This window comes from Capra hircus, assembly GCF_001704415.2.
Source record: "Capra hircus breed San Clemente chromosome X unlocalized genomic scaffold, ASM170441v1, whole genome shotgun sequence".
In the NCBI taxonomy this organism is placed as follows: Eukaryota; Metazoa; Chordata; class Mammalia; order Artiodactyla; family Bovidae; genus Capra; species Capra hircus.
This window is the reverse complement of record NW_017189517.1, coordinates 25068379-25088904: the sequence shown is the minus strand read 5'-3', so window position 1 is coordinate 25088904 and position 20526 is coordinate 25068379. Positions and strand designations below refer to the sequence as shown.

At 43.8% G+C, this 20526-nt stretch overlaps 2 protein-coding genes across 2 annotated transcripts in view; one reads left to right on the top strand and one right to left on the bottom strand.

The window, feature by feature from the left end:
• The first annotated feature begins 8220 nt into the window (after window positions 1-8220).
• LOC106503786 (cancer/testis antigen 47A) lies at window positions 8221-10939 on the top strand. Its single transcript, XM_018044076.1, has 3 exons — window positions 8221-8981; window positions 9840-9981; window positions 10927-10939. The coding sequence occupies exons 1-3, from the start codon at window positions 8366-8368 to the stop codon at window positions 10937-10939; spliced, it is 771 nt and encodes a 256-aa protein (XP_017899565.1). The 5' UTR covers window positions 8221-8365.
• A 5549-nt stretch (window positions 10940-16488) lies between these two features.
• Window positions 16489-20526, bottom strand: part of KIAA1210 (KIAA1210 ortholog) — a 46445-nt gene continuing 42407 nt past the window's right edge. The window contains exons 9-11 of the mRNA XM_018044075.1: window positions 19807-20006; window positions 18305-18410; window positions 16489-16860 (exon numbers count right to left, since the gene is read on the bottom strand). Of these exons, the coding sequence (XP_017899564.1) occupies window positions 16688-16860; window positions 18305-18410; window positions 19807-20006 (479 nt within the window). The 3' untranslated portion in view covers window positions 16489-16687. The remainder of the gene's footprint in view (window positions 16861-18304; window positions 18411-19806; window positions 20007-20526) is intronic.

Below are 20526 nucleotides of genomic sequence, written 5' to 3'. Positions count from 1 at the left end.
AAGGATCAAAAAGGATAAGAATTAGAAAAGTGATCCATGACTTTGACCAGATGGTGATCATTGAGGATCATAAAAAGAAGAGGACCAGACTGGAAAAATAAGAGTGCGAAATTTTTGAAGTTGAGATTTTTGGAACTAATATCGATTTTCATTAAGAAGGTCTGGGACCCTAGGCATGGCACCAGGAATGAGTGACTAAGGTAGAGTGGATGACAAATCATGCAAAATGAGGAAGCTGAGACACAGAGAGTGCTGGCTGTTGCATGGTATAGTTGTCAAAGATTTGAGGTGGAGAGGAAGTGTAGTGAGGTTGCCAGGCAGTTGTGTGTTTTTTAAGATTTACTTATGTATTTTATTTTTTGGCTGTGCTCAGTCTTTGTTGCTGCATGTGGCTTTCTCTAGTTGTGGTCAGCGAGGGCTACTCTTTGTTGCCATGTGTGGGCTTCTCATTGGGATAGTTTCTTTCGCTGTGGAGCACAGACTCTAGGTACCCAAGTTTCAATAGTTGTAGCACATGATCTCTGCAGTTGTGGCACGTGGGATCAGTAGCTGTGGCACACGGGCTTAGTAGCTCCGTGGCATGTGGAATCTTCCCAGACCAGGGATCAAACCAGTGTCCCTTACATTGCAAGGTGGATTCTTAACCACTGGACCACCAGGGAAGCCCCAGGCAGTCTTGAGTGTGCTCGTGATCATAAATTTGTGGTTAGCCCAGCCATACAATTTTTAGTATTTTCAGCTGCTTCAATATAGACAGAGAAGCATGTGGTTCAAGTAGTGCTGTGGATTGCCTAGTGAATATGATAGGGAGCTAAGAGGAGAAAGGAAATGGACTGACTTTAACAAGGGAGAGTGTATTGATTTCCTGTTGCTGATGTAACAAATTACCACACACCTAGTGACTTTAAACAGTACAAGTTTTTGTTTTTTTTTATCTTACAGTTCTGGAATTCAGAAGTCCAAAATGTGTTTCACAAGGCTAAAATCAAGGTGTCAGCAGGTTTGCATTCGTTCAGGAGACTCTGGGAGCAAATCTGTATTGTTGCCTTTTCTCTTAATAGCTTCTAGAAGCTCCCTGTGTTCCTTTGCTTATAGCCCCTCCTACATCTTAAAAGCCAGCAACATTGGGCTGAGTCTTTCTCATGCTGCCATCTCTCCAGTTCTCTCTTCCAATCCTCTCTTCCACTTTGAGGGAAACTTGTGATTGCACTGGGCTCATCTGCCTAAATCAGGATAATCTCCTTTTATTCTAAGGTCACCTGATTAGCAACCCTAATTCCATTTTAACCTGAATTTCTCTTTGCCATATAATCTAAAATATTCACAGGATTTCAGGGATTAGGATGTGGACATCTTTGTGGGAGGCATCATTCTCCCTACAAAGTGATTATGATGATGTCAATGCATGGACTCTGTACTGGGTAAGGAGGCAAATGGAGAAAACAGTGGGCAGATGAAAAGTGAAACAGTGGTGCAATCAATGAATTGGAGAAGTAACAGGATGAGCTTGAAGAACTGTAGCGCTAGAGTAGAAATTTTAAAAATGATGTAGTCTCTGATGATGACAAAGGCTAGGGTAGGATCACATCATAGAGGTGAGAATCTGACATAAAGTTGTAGAAAAGACCAGATGAAGCAGTCATGAGATCTTGGCACGGATGAGCTAGAGGGTAAACTCCAGGATGGCTCTTGCTGGCCCAGGTGTCCATATGGTGGAGGGAGCTCCCAGGAATGGCTGTCACCAGTGTCTATGTTCCCAGGTGAGCTATGATTGTTTTTTGCCCTCTGGGACACTTTCTAAAAACAGCAAAATTGTAGAATTACAAATCAAGAGCACACCTCAGAGAAACAAGAAGCAGCTGATGCATTTCAGAGGTGTTTTGCCGAAACCAGACCCCACTCAAATGGAGAGTGGTGAGTGGTAAGCACACAGCCCACATTTGGACTGCAGCCTGGACATTGGTAATGATAACCCCTGTGGCCTCATCTGGTTACCTCACCACCCACCGATCAGAGAACTGTGCATAAGGTGAACACATTCCCCATGATCCTCTCCCTCAGCTTGCCTTTAAATCCCTTCCCTGAGAGCCATCAGGGAATTCAGGTCTTTCTAGCATTAGCTGCCCCTTACTCTTTGCTCAGTATCTTGCAGTAACTGCTGTGCTTGCCTTCACCACACAAACATGAAAAGGATGTAATGGAAGTGAAAGTCTAGGGTGTGCAATGGGTCATCCAAGTGGATGTTAAAGTCACCAAGAATGATGAACGAGCTTCAGCCTAGGGAGGACAACTGAGCATTGAGGAGAAAATGTAAACCCCACGAGCTAGGGGAGCCTGTGAGTGAAAAGGGGCCATTGGCAGTTCTGACTCGGCCAGGACCAGGGCCCCTCAGGGCCGAACTTCTGCTCAGCAGGAAGGATGGAGCCCTGACACTCCACCCCACTCCCAGGGGTAGGGGTGGGCTCCAGGCCACAGGCCTGGGCAGTGACCCCCTTGAGATGTGCAGGCCAGGTCGAGTCCAGAGACTCCCGCAGGCCTGCTGGCTCCCTGCCTTCTGCGGTTTCCATGAACAGAGGAGGGGCTGGGACTCAGCACCCTGTGCTCTTTACCCCAGGGCTTTCGTCTCTCCTAGGGAGATGGCACCCCTGTGTCGGTGCTTCTCTTCGGTGAGCACCCACAGCCCGGTCTGGCCGTGACACGTGGTCTAGGAGGCCAATGACAGCATAAGTCACTCCCTGTGGGCGTGGGGGTGGGGCCTCACCTGGGGGCGCAGGCCCTCGTTGTACCCACCACCACAGCACGAGCATCACACCTGGCTACAGGTACGGAAACCCCCCGGGAGGCCTTGCAGAGGAGCCAAAGCGAGATGGGAAGAGGGCGGGAAGACCCTCCGGAGACAGTCAGGCCTGGGCAGGTAGAAGAGAAGCACCACTGACAGAGAGACGGATTCAAAAGCCCTGCGATTCAGTCAACAGACACCTACCTGTGCAAACTCCGTGGGGGGTGGGGTGCAAATTTGAAGAAGGTCTGGACAATCCCCCTAAAGGGCCTGTGCTTTTCCAGGGGAGCCAAACAGTGTCCACACATCTCAGTGCAGCCAGGAGAGCCTGTGGGGGTCGCAGGGGGAGCAGATACAGAAGAGAAGGCTTCCTGGAGGGGTGGGCCTGGGGCCGGGATGTAAAGGAGAGCTCAGGACTGATCAGGGAGTGTGCCCTGCCACGCCCGCCAGGAAGCAGAGACCTCTTCCAGCTGTTGTGGCCCTGGGTCCTTCCCCTGTTTCTCCTTTCCTGACTCTGATGATGGATCTGCAAAGGGAAAGGATGTGGCCGCTTCTGTTGACCAGTGGGGAGTGGGGCGAGGAAAGCAAGCACCTTCCCTTAAGAAAATCGGAAACCCCAGATTGTGCCAACTTCCTGACTTGGAGAAGATCAGAAGTCATGGCTGGAGATGGAGAGTAGGTGGCAACCGATAGGGGGTTGGATGTCCTGGATGGGTTTGTAGCCACAGGCAGGCTCAGGCAGAGGAATGAGGCCCTGGAGACTGACCCGTGGACTTCTGGGACACACACTTGCCGTGAAGAGGGTCCCATGTCAGAGGCGGGAGGAGGTGGGAGGAGATCTCCATCAGTTTTGCTTTACATATTTCCTAAAGGGACACCTCGGAGAAGGCAATGGCACCCCACTCCCTCCAGTACTCTTGCCTGGAAAATACCATGGACAGAGGAGCCTGGTTGGCTGCAGTCCATGGGGTCTGTAAGAGTCGGACATGACTGAGCAACTTCACTTTCACTCTTCACTTTCATGCATTGGAGAAGGAAATGGCAACCCACTCCAGTGTTCTTGCCTGGAGAATCCCAGGGGCGAGGGAGCCTGGTGGGGTGCAGTCTATGGGGTCGCAGAGAGTTGGACACAACTGAAGTGACTTAGCAGCAGCAGCAAAGGGACACCTGCTCAGCATCTTCCTTTCTTCTTTGTTTGCTGGTGCCAATTAGTTCTCCTCCCAGGAAGCTGGACCCAATGCCAACCTCATAGGGAGATAGCTTGTTGCAGCTGCCAAAGCACCACCTCCTCCAGGGTCCTCTTTACTCCCATCTTTCATAGTCACAGGTTTTCATTGGCAACAGCCTGCTCCATGACAATAGCTTTCTCCATGGCAAGCCTGGTGCCCCATCCCACCTCCCTACACAGAGAAGAGGCTCTAGGTGCACAATTTGTTACCAGAGACTTCCTTATTGACACCAGACATCCTGTTGTGTTTCTGCCCTACTGATAAGTGGAGGAATCAACAGGAGAGGATGTGATTGAGTATAAATAGAATCTTGACAAATATATCAGAATAGCAACACTGAGCACAGCTGGGAGGGCCCAGCTTCCAGAGGTCTCAGCCAACCCCTCCAGCAAGGCCCCAGGAATGATGATGGGGGATGCAGTAGGATGGGGACTGTGGACAGTTCTGCTATGTTTGAGTTTTATGTGTTGAACATAAACTGATACAAATGACAGTTCTAATGGCACATTGCATTGGTACATTGGAAGTTACCCAATAAATTTGGTAGATGTGTAAATATATGATCTGATGAATAAAACTGATGAGTTTGAGTAGGAAGCAAAAAAGATAGGAGGGCATTGCGCTAAGTGAGAGGGGAAGGGATTAATGGCACAAAGAGAAATATGCCCTTATGCAGAAGACATTCTTAGTAACGATTTTAGTAGGAATAATTAATTATTAGTAGCAGTCATTATGACCTCAATCTGCTTTCCAGGCCTATCTGCCACTCTGCCCATCCTGGAGCCATTTCATTCCCTGGACAGGTACACATATATACACATGCACACACACACACCTCTCTTCTACTATGCAGGCTGTTTCCTTTCCATGCAGAGACCTCATTCCCTCATTCTTCCTCTTTCCCTGCCATCCTTCATTGCTAGGTAAACTCCTAGAGATCCTTCAGGATCCAGGTGAAATGTCTCCCCTTGAGTACCTTCCCAGTTAATTATTCTACTTCTTTCCATCCCCCTTTTGTCCTCCCCTTTTTCCTTTCCCCTCCCAATTAATCATTCTATCTCCCATACTCCCATAGCACTTTGGGTTCATCCTTGTTTTAGCACTTGTCACTTGGGTCATTGTTGTTCAAGTGTCTGTCTTCCCCTCTAGACCATGAACTAGAGCAAGTCATTAGTCTTAGGCATCTGTGAGAGAGGCCTCCCTAGCACAACCCTGAGTATATAGATGGATACTCAATACTTGCCTGGTGAGTGAATGGCTAGTATCTGTAGTGTATGTCCTATAACTTCATGGGTCAACATATATTATTAATATTGTTGGGTTGTTGTTTATTTAAGGAGTCAAGCTAAATTGTTGTTTTCACATTGTGTTTCTGGGACTCTCCTCATGTATGAGTTTTATGAAGGGCAGAGTGCATTGGACTGGATTTTTCTTAACAAGTCCATATAACTATTGCCAGGCTTCTTGTCTCTCATTGTAAGAAGTAGAGAAACTTTCTGATGAACTAGAAGTGGTGAAGCAGTGTGCTCATTCATGAATAAAATACTTATCTTTGCCAGCTAATTTATTGACAGTAAAATATCACAGAGAAATTGCAGAAACCACTATCACTATACAAAAGCCCACATACCCCTCAAGCTTTTCTACCAGTGGATATTCACAACCAAAAATTTTGACAGTGATTTATCTGAATTCCTTGAATGTCTTTTATTTAGTTGCTCTGTGTCCAGTTCATATTAAGTATCACAGAGATCTGACTCTGATGTTAAGCTATGTAGCTGTTTATTGTTAAATCAGAGTGAGCAGTAAGGGACTTGACGGTAGCTTAGACCCCAAATGAAAGATCACCTTTCACTGTTTGGACAGAGGCACTGTTTTTGCATCATATTCTATATTGGTACTACTGTTCCTTATGAGTGAATTAGTCACTAGTGACTCAGCTCTGAAATGGTTAGTCACAGTAACCTTTGTCATTTAACAGCCATAGTTTTTTATTGGCAGCTTCTTAATGAGCTCATCTTTGGGGTGACAAGTGGCAGAGCTATGACTTTTCTTTAAGAAATTTGAGCGATATAGTCAGTCAACATTTTTATTTACTTTGAGAGAGACTTGAGTTCCGAGGCCTGACTGAGGTTTTCCCGATAGTATCAATACTTGCATTGTCTAACAAAACATGTCAAAAATTTCATACTTGTCATCCAATGAATATGGCAATAACAGTATTGGGCAGACTAGGACTGAGAGGTTGCTGGCTGCAGTTTATAATGACTGAAGAATTAGTATCTGTGAACATTCTGCATGTAACTACTCTGGGTTGAATGTTTTTGAAGAAGTTGAAAAAGCACTTAGTATAACCTGAAGTGGAATCTGCTAAGATGTTACAACTGATGATGTTAAAAATACGAGTGGAGAAGAAAAGAGTTAGTGAATAAATACACAAAATTTGTGAAAATATAAGGTCTTTAACTCTTTGGGTTATTCATTTTATTATTTATCAGCACTCACATTGCAGACAATATTTGAATCTCTCATGTGTTATTAAACTGACAGTGTTAATGGGGAACACCATTCACTCTCGTGAACTTAACCATCACGGTTCTGTGAACTTTTGTCAGAAACAGAAGTTGGATGTCCTGAATTTCTCTACCACTCTGTGTGTGTATGTCCATGTGTGTGTGATTTTTTGAGCTCATGGTGGAGATTGAATTATTTTTGATTGAGAACATCTCCCTCAATTACCATTTAACACTGAATGGCTTTGGAAATTAGCTTTTGTTCCAGGTTTGATAATATTTCTTAATGAACTAAACCTAAAGTTACAAAGCAAACAGTGCTTATATTAAAAAACATATTGTGGTAAAGTCATTTCAATGACAATTAACATTATTTGAATCAAAGTAATGTCAGACTGCTTTATACTCTTCAGATGCTTTCAAAAGTTAAATTAAGGGAGCTCTCTATTCACATACAAATTTGGAGTAGATATATATTCAAGCTCATACTAAAATTCCAGCAGCTTTTTTTTCAGTCCTCTATGCAAGTACAAGGGCTCCCCTTATAGCTCTGTTGGGAAAGAATCTGCCTGCAATGCAGGAGACCTGGGTTTGATTCCTGGGTTGGGAAGATCCCTGGAGAAGGAAATGGCAACCCACTCCAGTATTCTTGCCGGGAGAATCTCATGGACAGAGGAGCCTGGTGTGCTACAGCCCATGAGGTCGCAAGAGTCAGACACGACTTAGCGACTAACCCACCACCACCACCATGCAAGTACAAAGGACGTTTCCATATTTCAGATCCACTAAACTGTGCAGTTGAGGAGCTTCCACATAAACTTCAAATGAAAGTGATTACTCTGCAGTGTAATGACATGCTAAAAGGCAAATATCAAAAGAACCTAATAGAATTCTATAATTTTCTTCCAAATAATGAATATGCTAAATTAAAATCATATGCTTGTGGATTGATACCAGTATTTAGAAGTACCTATCTCATGGACTGATACCAGTATTTGCCAATATCTGTGTGAAAAGACATTTGCAAAGGCGAACTATGTAAAACTTCATTACAGAACAGATGAACATATGCAGTTTTGACGACAGAGAACACTTTGATCTTCACCTAAGCAAAATGATATTCTGCCAAAAGAATTTCATTCTTCTCACTAATAGACCTATATTATTTAAACATTGTAAGCAATTATTAATATTTTTTAGTTTCAGCAACATTTTATTTGTTGTGGAATTCTGTTATGTAAGTACCTACATAATAACCATTTTGATTTTACCTTTGAGCACCTCCAAGCCCCAAATGTTAACTCTCTGCCTTTTACAGAAGTTTCCTCAGCCCACGTTATCAATATATTGTACCATTGTGGGTTTTTGCACAATCGTAAAACTAAAAGGACAGGAACCTTCCATACTTAAATGTAGGCTAGAACCAAACCCAGGGCGTCAAAAGAACCAGGAGACGATTGTGAACAATTCTACAATCTAAGCACCTTGATTGTTCATTGGACACAGGACACGTCAATCCTCACTTGTCAGCAAATGAGCTCAGAGCTCGTGACGAGGGGGCATGTCCTATTGGCTACTCTTCTGGCCCCGCCCCTCCTCTGTGGCCTAGGGGAATCTATTGCGTCAGGCCTGGCTCCACTGTTGTCTGAGGCCCAGCTTTCGGTGGGACGCTCCCGCCGTTGGCTGCCTACCCTCCCTGTCTTGGGGCCTCTTCTGTCGTCCTCTCAGTGGCCGCCTCGTCCCGTCCTGCCACCCTCAGCCTCCCCTCAGGGCAGCCACTTCAGGCGCCACCACCTGGGCTGTTACCGTCATCACCCGCCCAATTGAGGTAACTGCCCAGTGCCATGTCCACCACGAGAGGTGGAGATCAGGACCCTGACGGGCAGCAATGCCCAGCAGGCATGGCTGGGGTGCAGGCCGAACTGTCCAGAGCCCGTGAAGGTGTGGACTGCAACCCCGGGCCTCGCAGGGGTGACGCCGTGCCTGAGGCTGGGGCAGGCGGAATCACTGAGGCCTCAGGAGGCCCAAGGGAGGCGGCCCTGGAGGGTGGGAGCGCCGAGGAGGGGGAGGAGGAGCAGGCAGGGGGCCCAGACCTCATGGCGGACGCACACCACTTCCCCATGGCTGGCTTCCGCCTAACGTTGCTGGACCTGGTACGCTCGGTGCTGAGCCGCATCTACTACAACGACTACATCCTCGTCTGGCCCCACAACGGCCCCATGTCGGTCCAGCACCGGGCCCAGCAGCACTCGTCCGATCAAGGCTCGGCCGCAGTGGCCGAGTTTTCCGAGCTCCGGGTGTCATCGGATGGACCGGGGGAGGGGCCGGCGAGGAAGGCCCCAGCCCAGGAGGTGGAGGAGGCGGAGGAAGCCGAGGAAGCCTCTTTATGGGAGACAGCCGCCGAAGAGTCCGAGGAGTCCAGCTTGTGGGAAGTGGCGCAGGAGCCAGCTGCCCCTGAGGGTGAGCCTTCAGGAGGGGAGGGGGTGAGTTGGGGGGGACGGGGACACTGGCATCTGCAGGCCGGGTCTGGGGACCAGGGATCCCGAGGAGGGGGGCAGGCCCAGAGGAGGGCCTCGGGAAGGAAGGCTGGGAGTCAGGGCCTCCTTGAATCGAAGGCCAGAGGGGCCCAGTAGAAGCCCAACTCCATAACGACCTCTCTGGTTTGGGGGGTGGGGTGCGGAAATAAGCTTCCCTCTGCCAGTCCTGGTAAGAGGTCTGAGATGATCGGTGCCAGTTATGAGCCCACAGGTGAAGATCAGTGAAGGCAGGTGTTTGGGAGGGAGCTTGAGAGGACATGGAAGAGAACAAGCAAATGGCGTACGTCATATTTGGTTCATAGCTTTTAAAAATGGTAAGATTCTTGGAAAGTTGATCCCAAAATATTATGAACTGATACAGGAGCACTTGGTCAAAATGAAGTTTCAGGGGGTTGAGGAACTAATGAGCTTCACCATAGAATTTGTCATTGAGGTGAAACATATTTTGATGAGAAAGTTCTGACCGAAACATAGAATGCATCAGACCCAGAGGATTCTGATCTTTGGCCAGAAGTAATCAGTAGCACAGGGTGACAGATTTACTAGAGAAGAAGAAATAATGTGATTGTGAAAATGATCAAGCAGCAACAAAGTGAGGGCCATGGAAGTGTTGTATCCACCAGAAGGAAGGCCCCCAGTTACTCTTTTCTTAGTTGCTCCTATCCTCCTGCTTCTCCTGAGGGTAGAGTTCTGGATGTCTGTTGCTATTCCTTATGAGTTGGGATTTTTTTTTTTTTCTGTAAATGTCTGGTCCCAAAGTCTGTATTATTCTTCACTAAAGAAATAGGTAAGCACCAGGATGAGAACTCCAAAAAAGAGATCCAAGGCACTGAATGTGAGGTGAAAGAAGAGAAGTATAACAAAAAACAAGAAGAACCAGAAAAGAATCTGGACCCAGCAAAGGACAGTCCCAAAAATTCCAGGTATCTGTGTATAGCTTTGAAAATAAGCCAGCTATTCCCAGGCATTTACAAATTTTGTTTTTGCTTTTTAATTCTCCCAGTAAATTAAGAAAAAGTTTGTTTAAAATTAGTTCAGCAATTCAAATTTACCTACTTAATGTTTATAGAACACTCACGCACCTAGTCACTGGATTCCAGGACTCTTGCCTGGAAAATCCCATGGACAGAGGAGCCTGGTAGGCTGCAGTCCATGGGGTCGTGAAGAGTCGGACACAACTGAGCGACTTCCCTTTCACTTTTTACTTTCATGCATTGGAGAAGGAAATGGCAACCCACTCCAGTGTTCTTGCCTGGAGAATCCCAGGGGCGAGGGAGCCTGGTGGGCTGCCGTCTATGGGGTCACACAGAGTCGGACACGACTGAAGTGACGCAACAGCAGCAGCAGCAGCATGCACCTAGTAATATAAAGTGCATTATGTACTGAAATATACTTCATGGCTCCTCATTTGTTTTTATGAGGTCTTTTGTCCGCTACCTGTAAGACTGCTAACAAGTTGTAAATGTATCAGTACCTAAGACCAGTATTTGTTTAGTAAACAGTTACTAGAAGCAGCAGTGAAAGTAACTGGGCTTTGCACTAGTAGAGTGTTTATTTCTTGACCACAGAAGTCGAGTCTCCTGCACTAAGAGATGACATCTTTTAGAATGTGACTACTTACAAATAGCAAAAAGTTCAGACTTTCAAGTAGGGACCACATTTAGTGATTAATAGCTAAACATTTGTTCAGTTGTAGGTTTTTTAAAAAATTTTATGTGACAGTTAAGAGTAACTTTGTCATAGTATGACTGTTGCTTATCACTGAGCTGGTAATGAAGGTATAAGATATATCTTGTCTTTAATAATTAACATTTTTCCCTCATTTTCATAATGGTGTATTTCAAAACAGCCTCTTTCTCATATGGTAGATATGGAAACTGAGGGTCTGGGAGAGTAAAGGAGTATCATCTGTGGACTGAGCACAGACTTTTAAGGTGAAAAGAGTGATTTAAGTCCAAGAATAGCCTCTCAAAGGGGAAAAAAAAACATGTATAGTGTTGGGCAAGAGGGAGAGAAAGTTGATAGGATCATATAATTGAAGCCATCAGGTTGTACATGTACCAATATCTATGATGCAGGTTACAAGAGGGAAATATGTTGTTCTTCCCTACTTGTTGAGATAACAGCCCTCAGATATAGATTAGATTAAGAAAGTCTCTGGTGCTGGTAAATACTGTATAATTGTTCATTTTCTCTCATTTCATCCTGCAGTTTGGAAGACTAGAAAGATGGAGAAAGAAGAATCCTGATTTTCAGGGTTTTCATTTTGCAGAAGCCCATGGGAATGTTATTAATGCTGATTCCATTCCAAAATTCATTTCCCTAAAAGTGACATCCAATAACATGACTTGTACCATCTACAGATATGTTTGAGAGTGTTTGTTCTAGTTAAAAATAAGTTTATTTTATATAGGGCTTCCCTGGTGGCTCAGAGGTTAAAGTGTCTGCCCACAATGCGGGAGACCTGGGTTCAATCCCTGGGTCGGGAAAATCCCCTGGAGGAGGAAATGGCAACCCACTCCAGTATTCTTGCTTGGAGAATCCCATGGACAGAGGAGCTTGGTGGGCTACAGTCCATGGGGTCGCAAAGAGTTGGACACAACTAAGCGACTTCACTTCGCTTCACTTCAAACTGAAATGCAGGCAAATTTTGTTTAGGTAAATAATCCTGACTCAAATCTCTTTCACTTTTGTTTGACCCACTTTACTTTCATTGAAAGGCATCACTTTCCACCATTTGGTAAGCCTGCTTTAAATTCCTTATTGCAGCCCCAAATAAATTGAAATATCAAGTTTAAAACAATTTTTGTAAAGACAGAAGTGGAGATCAAGCCTTTAGAACTGAGCTTGTTTACTGCATGATGGTAAAGAATCTGCCTGCAATGCAGAAGACCCAGGTTCTATCCCTGGGTTGGAAAGATCCCTGGAGAAGGGCATGGCACTCCAGTATTCTTGCCTGGAGAATTCCATGGATAGAGGAGCCTGGAAGGCTACAGTGCATGGGGTCGCAAAGAGTTGGACATGACTGAATGACTAACACTTCCAGAAAAATATCCAAGGGACAGAGTTGGTTTCAGAAGGTCACAGACATAATACTAGGTATATGAAGTCTAAGAGAACATTCACTCACCAGGTTCGGATGGTAGATATACACACAGAGTAAAAGGCAATGCCTGTGAGGATGTGTGCGCACTCAAGCATACAGGAAGGCATGCAGTGGAAAGATAAAAACTACATTTAGGATGGTGGCCACCCCCTGGGGAAAGAAAAGGATGGTGATCCTATTGGGGAGGGATCCACAGTGGGCTTCAACTATATTTGTAATATTACATTTCTTAAGCTGGGTGGTGAGTACATAGATGTCAACAGTATTATTCTCTATACCTTTGTGTAGGTCTGAAATATTTCATAATTAAAAATGAGTAAAATAGAGGAAAGGGAGAGAATAAGCTTGATATCTAGACTGTTTAAGAGGGAAAAAAGGATAAGTCACATTTGATCAGAGGATCAGAGAAGGCTCATTTCTGCATTTAGTTAAAGCTTCCTAAGTGCTCTCTTGGTAGCATTGATATCTTCTCTCATATTCTGTGGTAGGACATCTTATATTCCAACTTATATTAGCATTTTTAATTGAGGTGAAGTTCACTTAAAATCAACCATTTATAAGTGAACAATTCAACGACATTGACAATTTTGTGCAAGCACATCTTTAGTTCTGAGCATTTTCATCACCCCAAAACTCTGTACCTATTAAGCAGTCATTCACCATTTCCTCACCCTCCAATTCCCTGGCAGCTGCCAATCTGCTTTCTATCTCAATGAATTCACCTATTCTGGACATTTCCTATAAACAAAACCATACAATATGTGAACTTGTGTGTCTGGCTTCTTAGCATGTTTTTAAGGCTCATCTACCTTGTAGCATGTATCAGCATTTAATTTTAGGGCTGAATAATATTTCTGTTGTATGTATATACCACAGTTTGTTTATCCATTCCTTTTGTTGGTAGACATTTGCATTGTTTCCACCTTTTGATTATTGTGAATAGTGCTGCTATGAACATTTGTGTCCAAGTATTTGTGCATGATTTATATATGTGTGTATCTCCTGCCCCCACCTCACCTCCCCCAGGACTGTGAACTTCTGAGTGTTTGGGGCCTTAAGATGTTTTATCTTTCCCAAAGTCCTAGGCACTGAGTTGTCCACTTAGTAGGTGCTCCACTAATATCTGTCAAAGTAAACTTAACACTTACACTGTCATTTTTTTTTGTCACTGATGCTGATGTTTTAAAATGTGTTATATTATTCCTTATGGCTAGAACCACATGGTGAGACAGAAGGCAAAGCACTCCCTGTCACCATTATTTCAACTAAAAGGGCAGGTCAAGTAGTATGATTTGAGGCCCTTCAAACTGGTTCTGATTTGTTAGTATTTCTGCAGTGCTAGTTGTTAACATAGTATTGTTTCTAGACCCAGGGAAGAGGTATCTCTGTCTTGAGCTCTATGCTTTAGAGGGCCACTTTAGTCCTCTTTCAGGCACACCCCTCCTGCCAGGGCCAGGAGCCCAGCCCGTGGGAACAAGGGGTGTGTCCCTGCTAGCCCATGCTCCAGGTACCTGGCAGCCCTGAACAGTCCCTAGCCTGCTTCCAGGGCCCGTGTGCTCCTCTTAGACCTGTCCTGGGGGGTGCTGACTGCACTCACTGCTGGGGTGGGTGCTCCCAGGCCCAAGGAGGGGTTGTAGGCCCAGAAGGGGGTGTGGCCTGGCCTAGGAGCCAGGGCATGGGTGGGGGAAGGGAAGGAGGGCAGCTCTCCCTATGTCATCAGGGCAGAACTTAGAGGAGTCTGAGAATTCTAAATCCCAACCTGGCCTTTCAGGTCATTAGAAAGGTACATTTGTCATGGAAGGAGATACAACTTATTTAATGGTTTATCATTTGATTTAAACATTTCAAATATTTTTAGACATGTCATGTGGATCCCTACTAAACTTTTTTTTTTGAACCTTGCAAATAGGACAAATGTTATTTTCTGCTCTATTACTCTTTCCCCTTGCTCACTCTGTGTTACACTTGGTTACCTGAGCACAGCGGGGCCCCTTCCTTTCGATAATGGCTTGTTCTAGAAGCCCATCTTGCAGGAAGACTCAGACCTAGTCCCTGAGCCAGGCTGCAGTACAACCTCCATCTTGTCCCCTCTACTCACCTGTCTGCATTTTCTCTCCCACCCATCTCTTTGCTCCTCATGTGTTTACACATGAAAACCCCCTCTTTAGTAGTACCACTCCCTCATATAGATGCCCACCTGGAGGCCATCAGCTTGGTCAGGCACACCTGCATAGGGGTCCTTTCTGCTCCACACAACCTCTCAAGATCATTTGCTCTTCTGACAACCCTTGGGTCTAAATTGTCAATAACCTATTTAATTTCCCTCCCCATGTGACAGAGACAGACTATAGAACAAGCTTTATTGAATTTATTTGCTTTGCATACAGCAGAAATCAAAGAAGCTGAAAACTTATCAAAATGTGCCTTTATGCATCAAAAAAGACTTAACCTAAAAAAAAAAAGACTTAACCTCTTTACTTAAAACATAGTTTTTTGTTGTTAAGTGTGAAAAAGAAATTGTTAATGGAGAGTTCTTAAGAGTGAGAATAACCTAATTGTGGTCCAGCCTGAGAAAAAGGGGAAGGGAGGTGTAACAGTTAACCTACCAGGATTACCTGGGTAAAGGCATCTACCTTAATGAACTATTCACTATGGAAATACAACAGAAATCAAACCCAATCAATCAAAAACCTAGCACTATCAAAAAGGCAAAAATATAGTATAAGGAAAAATACTTGTTTTATAGAGAAAATGCAAAATCCAGCAAATGATTGTACAGTATCACATTATACCATCATCAGGAAAACCAAGCACCAAGGGTTGAAATTGCTTCTCCCACCCTATAGCCTCTGAATTTTTCTTGCATAAGGCAGCACCCTACTCAGAAATTAAAGGCACAGTTATGTCTAGGGCTGCATTTCTGTTTAAACAAAGTAGCTCCACAGTGACAGGGGCAGATACCATGAAAGGTGTAATACTAAGACAATTCTGGGTTCCCTTAGAAAATGAGCCAGGTACTGTCCAGGCATCCAGAAGGAGCTCTTCCTTAGGGGGGTGGGGTGGGGTGTGTGTGTGTGTGTGTGTGTGTGTGTGTGTGTGTGTGTGGCAGGTTGGGGAGGGAGTGGTGGAATGGAGGGCAAGGACTTGGAGTGAGTGGTTCACTGGGGAGGTGGGAGCTGTCCAGCCTAGTGACTGTTGGGTGTGTGTGCCTCTAGGAATGATTGCTAATTCAATCACTCCAGGCTTCCAGTTAGCAGAAAGACCTGTTCTATGGCTTTGAGAATTCAATTTTGCTTTGAGCCCAAATCTTGTGAAACAGAGGCTGCTGAGGGAAAGCAACAAGAAACTGGGCTACTGGGAGCCTGGGCATAAGACAGCTGTCCAGGAGCCCCAGACTTCCTTCGTGGAAGGATTCCCATCTGCTTGACTAAAAGCACAGCTTTTGGTCTCTGCTGTGCTGTGCTGTGCTTAGTTGCTCAATTGTGTTCGACTCTTTGCGACCCCATGGACTGTAGCCCACCAGGCTTCTCTGTCCATGAGATTTCCCAGGCAAGAATATTGGGGTGTGTTGCCATGCCCTCCTCCAGGGGATCTTCCTGACCCAGGGATCAAACCCAGGTCTCCTGCATTGCAGGCAGATTCTTTATTGTCTGAGTCACCAGGGAAGCCCCCATGTGCAAAATTTGAATTTTAAGAGGACCTTAAGTGCTTTTAAAATAGGATGCATATGACATGTACTATGCTTCTGAGCAACTAGAGAGGGCCACAATAGCACTGGGGTAAGAGGTCAAACACTGGAGGGCTAACCCCTCAGAGGAGTATGATAGTCCCCAAGGAATGTTATGCCTCATAGGAAGGTGCTCACAGCTGCCAGACTTGTGACAGGTTGACATGCGGCATGTGCAAAGAGAGCTCTGTGTAAGTTGCAGGGGTTGGGGGCCCTCAGGGATACAAAGAAGGTGTTTCAAAGGGCATTGGACAGACTGGGGAGCTGGCTGTGCAAATTTTTTTCTTGGAAACCCAGAATTTTCACTTCTATCAATACCACCTCTTCTCAGGAGGCTTTACAAAGTTCAGAGCAGCAACGAAAGAACTAAAGTATTTAATTAGGCTCATAAAACATATAAGCCAATCCTTGGACCAGATCATCTGGATATTTCCATTAGAATGAATTTATTTGATCAAGGGAAATGCCTACCTCTTAGTTGCTCCACCAAAATGTTTTAGCTTTTTCCCTTCTACAGTCCATGGTCCAAAGTTAAAGATTTCTCAATTTAACAGCAGTGCAAACATTTTACATAGTTTTTATAAAGGAAATGCTGGGTTTTCAGATGCTGGCAGTGACTGTACTGAAGGTTAGGCATTCATGGGATCTATTTCATTCAAATAATTATTAGCTTTAATGCCCATTTTAAGGCTCTTATGCTTAATAAAAATGGCTACCATAAATAATTCACTACATGGCATTAATATAGCTATTGGCAATTATAATTTGAAATGCTGATACTCCACCCAGGAGCGGTTTATTGCATCATTTCTGCTATAAGGCTCCATGCCTCAGCTTTCTTCTTGGCCAGGGAGAACCAGACCGGTTCAGCCGGCTCAACTGGCTGTGGTAGCATGGCTGGAAGTGTAGCAGACCTGGTTTCTTTTTCCATCGAAGGTACTTGAAATATCTTCTCATGTTCAAATCCAACTGGAACCAAACCATAGCAAATAACACATAAGCAGTAAGAAGCCCCAGAGATACTGAAGTATGTTTATGGGATGCAATAAAAATTTCCCTCCTTTTAGGTTTCCTCTGGTTTCTAAAAGTCAGTGCTATAGGGTGGTATGTGAAAGGAGTAATGTCAGTATGGCTAGAACCACAGAGGCCTGGACATTGGAAGGCCTCAGAATAAACACCTGCAGCTGTAACTGCCAATCTTTGGGTTGTTATTATTGGACTGTCTTACACTTTTGAACTGAGACCAGAGCGGAAACATGTTATATGGTATCCGTTCAGTTTTTAAAATTTCAAATAAGGTAATATTGCTTTTGTTTTTCCAATCCCTTATGTTGTATGAAATCACTGTTGATGACTCAATAGGTCCACCCAGGAAAAGTCTATGCTAAATAACATTATATCAAGACTACCTCGCTATGCCCCAGTTCTACAAGTACCTCCTTCCCTCATCCTGCTTTACGGTTGATTGACTTAGTGGCTTAGAGTCAGCCAGTGGTTCTCAACTCTGGTCACATATTAGAACCATCTAGGGTCTCTTTAAAAATACAAATGCACATGCTATTTCATGAACTAACTGAATTAGAATCTCCAACAGTGGATCCAAAACCATCTATAATTTTTTAAAAATCACATCAGGTGATTCTAATACATAGTGAGAGTTGAAAACCACTTGATACGAGTACCGTGCCCATGAGAAGCTATTCACTTGACCTACTGTGCTGCTATATCATGGCCAGACAGTGGATTCCTAAATTCCTAGTCTAATTTCTTCATGAGATGGACTAAGGAAGAGAACAAAGATGACTCAATATAAACCTATCCTCCCCTCTCCCTGCTCCTTCTAGAAAGAAAAAAATCCCTCTGACACATGACTCTACTGATGAGACCCCATTCGATTTTATCACAGCACAGTGTTTTTCTCAGCTTTCAACATGCCCCACCTCTCATATCCCTGCTCAGAATATGGAGGGGTTGAAACAAGCCTTTTAAATAGTTTTTTAAAATTCAATACTATTGGGCATCTATACTGGATTATTTTTCACAGTTTCACTGGGAATGTAGAGGGTGAACTAGAAAGTGGCTTGGTATTCTTTCCTTTTGAATACCAGCCACAGGAACGTTCTAGTGCATGATCACAATTTTGTTCCTATACAGATTCCTTGATGGGGTAAAAGACTGAAAGGCCCTCTGAAAGTTACACACTGGACTGACTTATATTAGTCATAATAGTTGGATTTTCCTAAAACAAGCTAATATCTGTATCTAATGGAAGTACCATGAGAGAATCACAAGCTGATTTGGGGGAAGAGACACGTATTGCCTGAGTTTGAAATGGGAAGTTTCACATTCTGTGAGAGCTCTTTTGGGAGTCGAGGGATAGGGTGTTTTTTTTTTTGTTGTTTTTGTTTTTTACCTGTTTTGGTAGACTTTGGAGGCTTTGTTGGTGCCATCTTCTCTTGTCTCTTGACATCAGAAGTGAGAACCATTCTTGGTTGGCTTTCACTTACAAGGCCAGTTCTCTTTAATACAAAAATGAGAACAGAATGATCTTATAAGTCCTGATATGAAAATAGCAAATTACTTACTCAGACCATAGGTGCACGTCCCATCCTGGGTATTATAAGTTCAACATTAACCAAAAAGAAAGAGAGGTAAGGAAGGAAAGAGCACAGAAAGCACCTAGGTTCAGAATTTAGGATCACAAAATCTAAGCTGGTTCAAGTTTATCACCTTTCTGAGCTGGGAGAAGAGGTTATCTAATCATATAAACAGTGTAGTAAACAGGTTAACATGAGAATTACTTGGCTCGACTACAACCTTTTCTCCAGCAGTTTACCAGCACTTAACAGAAAGCTCACTGAAATGTGGTGGTTGCAAACAAATCTTATCAATTAATTGGGTTCCATAGATTTCTACACAACAAAACTTGTTTACATCTTGTGTTCATGCCTTGCATTAGAAAATGATATAACTATAGGTCTTTTCAAAATGGTACAGTTTAAGCTTTTCAAATTAACCTCACCACAACTGATCTAAATTAATTAGTTTACATATCTTAGTATATTTCCCTTTGACAAAATTTTAGCCAAGGTAGACTTTTCTACCTGTATGATCCTGCTCCCATAAAAATAATAATGATGAAATGAAAAGATCTTTAAAGCAAAAAGTGAAAACAGATTTTCACATGATCCTTCAACAAATTCTTTAAGCACTTAAAGTATAGGAACTTAGACATCTCTTGTTATGTAAACTTCATTGAGTTTTCTTGAGGCAGTTTTATGCAGTGTTGACAAAAGGGGTCCTTATTCTAAAACTTGCAAAGACATTGCAAATGGGACATTAAAAGCAAGATGTCATCCTATCATGTTCTGATCCATTAGCCTAGTTTATCACATAATTTCACTTTTAGTCTATAGGGAGGTGCCAGACCAAACCAAATCAATATGTGGAAGCCCAAACACTAAACATTACCTTTATTTACATAAAGGTAAATCATTATGTACTGATAATGGAAAGGTGCCCAGAAATAAAATGTTAAGTGAAAAAAAAAAGTTTAATTCCACTCATAGTTTCTTAAATGCATATACATATTTAGAGGCTAAAATATTTGTAAGAATATATTCAACTCACCCCAGTGGTGACCTTTGGGGTTTTCTTATATCTACTTATGCCTCAACCAATTTGGAGGAATCCTATTCTAGAATATTTAGAACAGGATTTGATTTATAGAACCTTCTCTATGCATTGCTTTTCATAGATCCTTTAGGAACATAAAGTGGGGGCACCTTTCTATGAGTACAAACCAAGTCTTTCCCCTCAAAAGTCCCTTTGCCTTGATTAATGCACCTAAGGAGGTGGGGAACTGCATGTCTGGCAAAGTTCTTAATACAAGCTTAATCAATTGGCTCCAATGACCTTTTGGAGTGTTTTGGAGGCTGCTCGAGGTCCTACTCCATGTCTGGATTCTTTCATCTCAGCCTTGGCTGCAGCTCTACTCTTGGGTCTTGGCTCTTTGGGAGGGATGTTGGCCTGGAAGCTCCTCTGCTCCTGCTTTATCGTGGTTATCCAAGCTGGCTCTGAGGTGGCATACTCTGACCGTCGACCAGGAGCTTTTCCTGAAAAAGGAATGAAAGAAAGTAGAACTAAAGTGAGGCAGGCTGGGTCTTGAGACTGACTGGGACCTACCTGTAATAATGTCTCAAATGGGATCCTTGTTAACTGCCAAATGAAAATAAACAACAAATAGAGAAGGGCCCCATTCTTTAGTGCCTTCCCCACAACTTTGCAAGGCAGGAACACCTTGAGTAGTTAAGCTGCACTTCAGAGTTTGTCAACTGTCCTCTTACTGGTCCCTTTCCCTCCCTTGTCCATCTCTCTTTCTATCCCCAATTCAGGTAGGACAATGGTTGCCAAATGGGCCAGAGAAGTTCCTAGGAGGCCAGATGATTAGGCCACTGATATCATTTCTCTAACTCCAAGGAAAATCTTATTGCATCTGTCACTTCATAGTCTCTAATGAAAGTGTGTGGTTATGGATATGGTTATAGGCATGTACAAGACTATGTGATGATAATTCTGAAGGTACAAAGGCTTTGAGAGAGATAAATGCTCAAAAAGTCACCTAGCTCTTGATTC